At 40.0% G+C, this 4,006-nt stretch overlaps 1 protein-coding gene across 2 annotated transcripts in view; it reads right to left on the reverse strand.

The window, feature by feature from the left end:
* Window positions 1-4,006, reverse strand: part of si:dkey-178e17.3 (somatomedin-B and thrombospondin type-1 domain-containing protein) — a 13,196-nt gene that overhangs the window by 2,753 nt on the left and 6,437 nt on the right. The window contains exons 2-3 of one of the 2 annotated variants that reach the window (XM_032516444.1): window positions 2,624-2,806; window positions 2,155-2,245 (exon numbers count right to left, since the gene is read on the reverse strand). In XM_032516444.1, the coding sequence (XP_032372335.1) occupies window positions 2,155-2,245; window positions 2,624-2,806 (274 nt within the window). Of the gene's footprint in view, window positions 1-2,154; window positions 2,246-2,623; window positions 2,810-4,006 lie in introns of both variants that reach the window. The other variant, XM_032516443.1, reaches the window with a different exon arrangement.

Consider the following 4,006-nt stretch of genomic DNA (forward strand, 5'->3'; position numbering starts at 1 on the left):
AGAGAGAGAGAGAGAGAGAGAGAGAAAAGAAAAGTGTCAAACATAATTGACCAAATTTTGCATATATTTTATTTTTATATCTGGCAAAAACACAAGGGTCAAAAGGTGAAATCACACATTTCTGGGCTGAGAAATACATAATCCTGTGAGATCTAAGCAGCATGCAGCTCACACAGCTCTGCAGCAAGAGTGCAACATCTAATATTTTTGTTCTTTGGACTGAGCATTGAACTGTTATCATTCACTCCAATCATCTTTTAACAAAACATGAAAACATTCAGATGAAAACACAGAGACACAAGCTCTGTTTTAACACTTTAAAAAAAATTGGAATCTCTCCTCTTTCCTATCCTATCACGTAGTTCAAAATAAAAAAATCAATCTAACTTGGCTTGATTGCTGGAAGCCAGGTGATAATCCAACCCCGCAAGCTGAGCTTGATAACAGCCATTGCCAGACAAAAGACAAATCCAACTTCCCGATAAGAGATTTGTTCCATTTGAAGATGATCCAGCAGTGTCACGGTCACCTGCAGTATCCTAATATCAATACAGCTCAGTCTGTGCACTGAAAAAAACAATAAAGGCTTGTTTTTTTGCACACTGTGTTCTCTGGCAGGCACTTTAAACTTCTGCACTTTTGTACTGTCTCTGATTTAGTCAGCTGTGACAAAACATCATCCCCAGTGGGGTGGTTTATCAAAGAAAACATGGAGCTGCAGCTTTTTTCTCAGTGTGAAGACTTTGTCCAACAGTAACACTAGAAAACATCTTCTTATTTTTTAAGCTTATGCCACGTTATTATTCAAATCTGATTTGCAGTGTGCATGCTTGCATTTTGAGGAATATTTACAAGTTAAACAAGCAAACGTAAAGGTAGGGAGAGAAAATGAAAATAATCACTTATGCTTGATGGATTCCATCAGCAACTTTCCTTAGCATACACCTTTGGGAAAATTCAAATTAAATGCTGAAATAACAAGTATAATGACGTTCTAGCACATTCAGTACATGTGCACATCCAACTGCTGAAGGGTGGTTTCTTCACTTTTTTCCCCTCCCCTAATTAGACTTGAACTTGTTCATGCGGCAGAATAACTTTAAATAATGCAAACTCCTCATACCACTAAAAATGCTGTCCTTAAACACACACACACACACACACACACACACACACTTGCTCTACCTCTATGTCTTTATTCAGAAAAGATATTACCAAATGTCTGTGACCCCCCCCCCCTCGGCAATTCTTAACCGCAACATTGTTAAATATCACTCGTTCAGCTAATTTTACAGCTATAACTAGAGATCCAAAGACAGCTTTCATCATTATTTCATGTTGTTTTATCCCAAGTTTCCTAGGTCAATTACCATGACAACAAGGACCTTTTAGGGCACCAGATGTCTGTGTGAAATCACCCTAGCTCACATTTATGAGTAATGTGCTTTCCATCCCCTGATGCTTTGTCAAAACAAAGGAATACAATGTCCATTTTAATCCGTGTGAAAAGCTGTGGGCTGTCAGAAAACCAGCAGTGATTGTATTCCCCAGTTTCTGATTTTTCCAGCTCTGAGACCATCTGCAATCAGCTCAGGGATGACATCTATGCAGAGAGGGTTTACCTTTTACATGGATAATGATTGCCTTGTAAGTAAAGGTCATCTGATGATGCAAATATTCAATAACAGCGTGCATGTTACACAGTCAAAGCAATTTCAAGGTTCTGCGTGCTATGGCAACCTTGGACTTGGTCTGTAATCTCTAATCTTTTAGAGCACAAAGTTGTTCTTAAAGTGACTTTTGAAACTAAGTCAAAACTAAGGAAAAACTGATATGAACCTGTAAAAAAAAAAAAGTAAAACTCCAGTTATATCAGAGAAGTTGAAAGGCAGCCTTGAAGCTTGAAGCTGGAACAAAAGCAGTTTATGCCAAAAGAATTTCTTATATAAAATGATTGCTGGCACAAAAGCAAAGTATATTGTTGGTTATAATTATAGTCACAAGTAAATGTGGTGTGCAGGATGTATGAACGAATTAACCCCTCTCCGCATCAATTGTACATGGAAGCCAGAACTGGTAAAAAAAAAAGTGGGTTGGCTGGGTCAGTAGGGCCAGTCTCTGTGTTTGTTTGCATTCTGATAATGGAGGCCTTACCTGGCCTTCTCCTCCTTCATCAGCATGTGTGGTCGCCTCCAAGGGTCCTTGAAGTTCCTCTTGAAAGAATCAGGCAGGATCTTTGCCACCTCTGCAAGTCAGGTGGGGAAAAGGTGAAAATGTAAAAGGCAACACTCACGTCAGATAAGCTCTTGTTTCCACTGAAGATTATCTTCGTTTTTATTATAATTACAGAAAATTCAAAGGATAAACACATTCCACATTTCATCTTTAGCATCTCATCCCATGACTCAAAATGACTCAATGTATCAAATACCTCAAAGTGGTGTTCTGTGCTCCATCTTTTACTACTAGGAAAGTGATTCAACAGTGAAGTATAACTGAGGCGTTTAAATAGTGCTGGAGAAAAGCCTTGCTACCTACAGTGAAAGTGATAACAAGTGGTACCCCAGAGAGCAGTGCACAAACACACGCATGTGGGGGCATGTAGAAAAGGTCAGATTCTCACCTTTCGCAGCGCTGCATATGGCGTTGTTTCCAAAGCATCCCCGGCGCTGTTTCAGGTCAGGACAGGGCGTGCCGCCATTTCTAGGCGGAACAGACACTTGACGACTCCTTTCTGTGCTGCCAACTCCACATGGAGATGTACATGATGACCAGGGACCCCATGATCCCACCACACAGTCAATGGCTGCTAGGGAAGCAGGGAGACAGAGAGATCAGCTGAGGGTTTTAAATAAACTTTAGAAGAAAAAATTAAAATAAAATATGAGTGAAGAAAATTACAAAAGGAAGAGAATCTGAAGCCTCTATGTGTTTAATGTTACTTTTTTTCAGAGCTACACACAGAGAAGGTCAAGTACATTTTGTAAAGGTGAGATGAGTTTCAGTTCAGGAAGATTTAAAGGCATGCAGGACAGAAGAGAAAGAAAAAAAAATATTTTTGAGACTCAGACAAGCTTTCTTCAGCTTTTAAAAAAGGTTCCAATTTTGAAAAATGAATGTGTCTTTACCCCGAAGGTAGTTTTAAACTTCCCCCTAATCTTTGCTGTCATTCCTCACTGCATGGCTAAAAGTGTGAGCTGCAGCACACACCCTGATACAGAGTTGCGTAATATTACACTGGATAGATGGGCGGGAAACGAGTGACTGGGTCATTACCATCTACTAATGTCAGATCAGGCAAACCCCAGACTCAGGAAGTCTGGGACCCAGGTCATATGTGTGGGACCAGTTAAATAAGGGGCTAATTTCGCATCCTGTTCTCCCTGGTTTCCCCCTAGCACACACTTGAACATACACAAATGTAGCAAACCACATAAACACAGCAGCAGCAGCAATCAGGCTTCTTGTTTGGTAGGTTGTTTTAGCCAATTACATCAAGCTTAGAGGAAGCTGTATTAGTTAGATGGCTGCTCTGATCAAAGCCAAGAGTCTGCAGCCATAATCAAGCTTTGTCCAACACAGAGATTTAATAGCGGCAGACATTTACAGTAACAGCCTTGTTTTAGGGAGGAAGTGCCCACTCCATAAACCCATAGACAAGCAAGTAGAGAGGCACACAAACAAACACACAAAAAAAATGCAAACATACACCAGAACACTTTATTCAAAAAGATAGATGCTGGTGTGTGTTTCTTTTGAAATTGAAGATACTAAAAGTGTAATACAATGAGAGCAGGTGCACAGAGCTTGAAGCTTGAAGATGTTATTGGGGAAATTATAGGTCTGAAGAGGATAAATATACCATAACTTAATATAATCCTCTCTAGCCATTTAATCTACCTCACCCAGTCTTTATAATACACACTCACGCAACAGTACAATGCTGAAGTGAAGTGTGTGCGTGTGTGTGTGTGTGTGTGTGTGTGTGTGTGTGTGTGTGTGTGTG

This window comes from Etheostoma spectabile, chromosome 5, assembly GCF_008692095.1.
Source record: "Etheostoma spectabile isolate EspeVRDwgs_2016 chromosome 5, UIUC_Espe_1.0, whole genome shotgun sequence".
In the NCBI taxonomy this organism is placed as follows: Eukaryota; Metazoa; Chordata; class Actinopteri; order Perciformes; family Percidae; genus Etheostoma; species Etheostoma spectabile.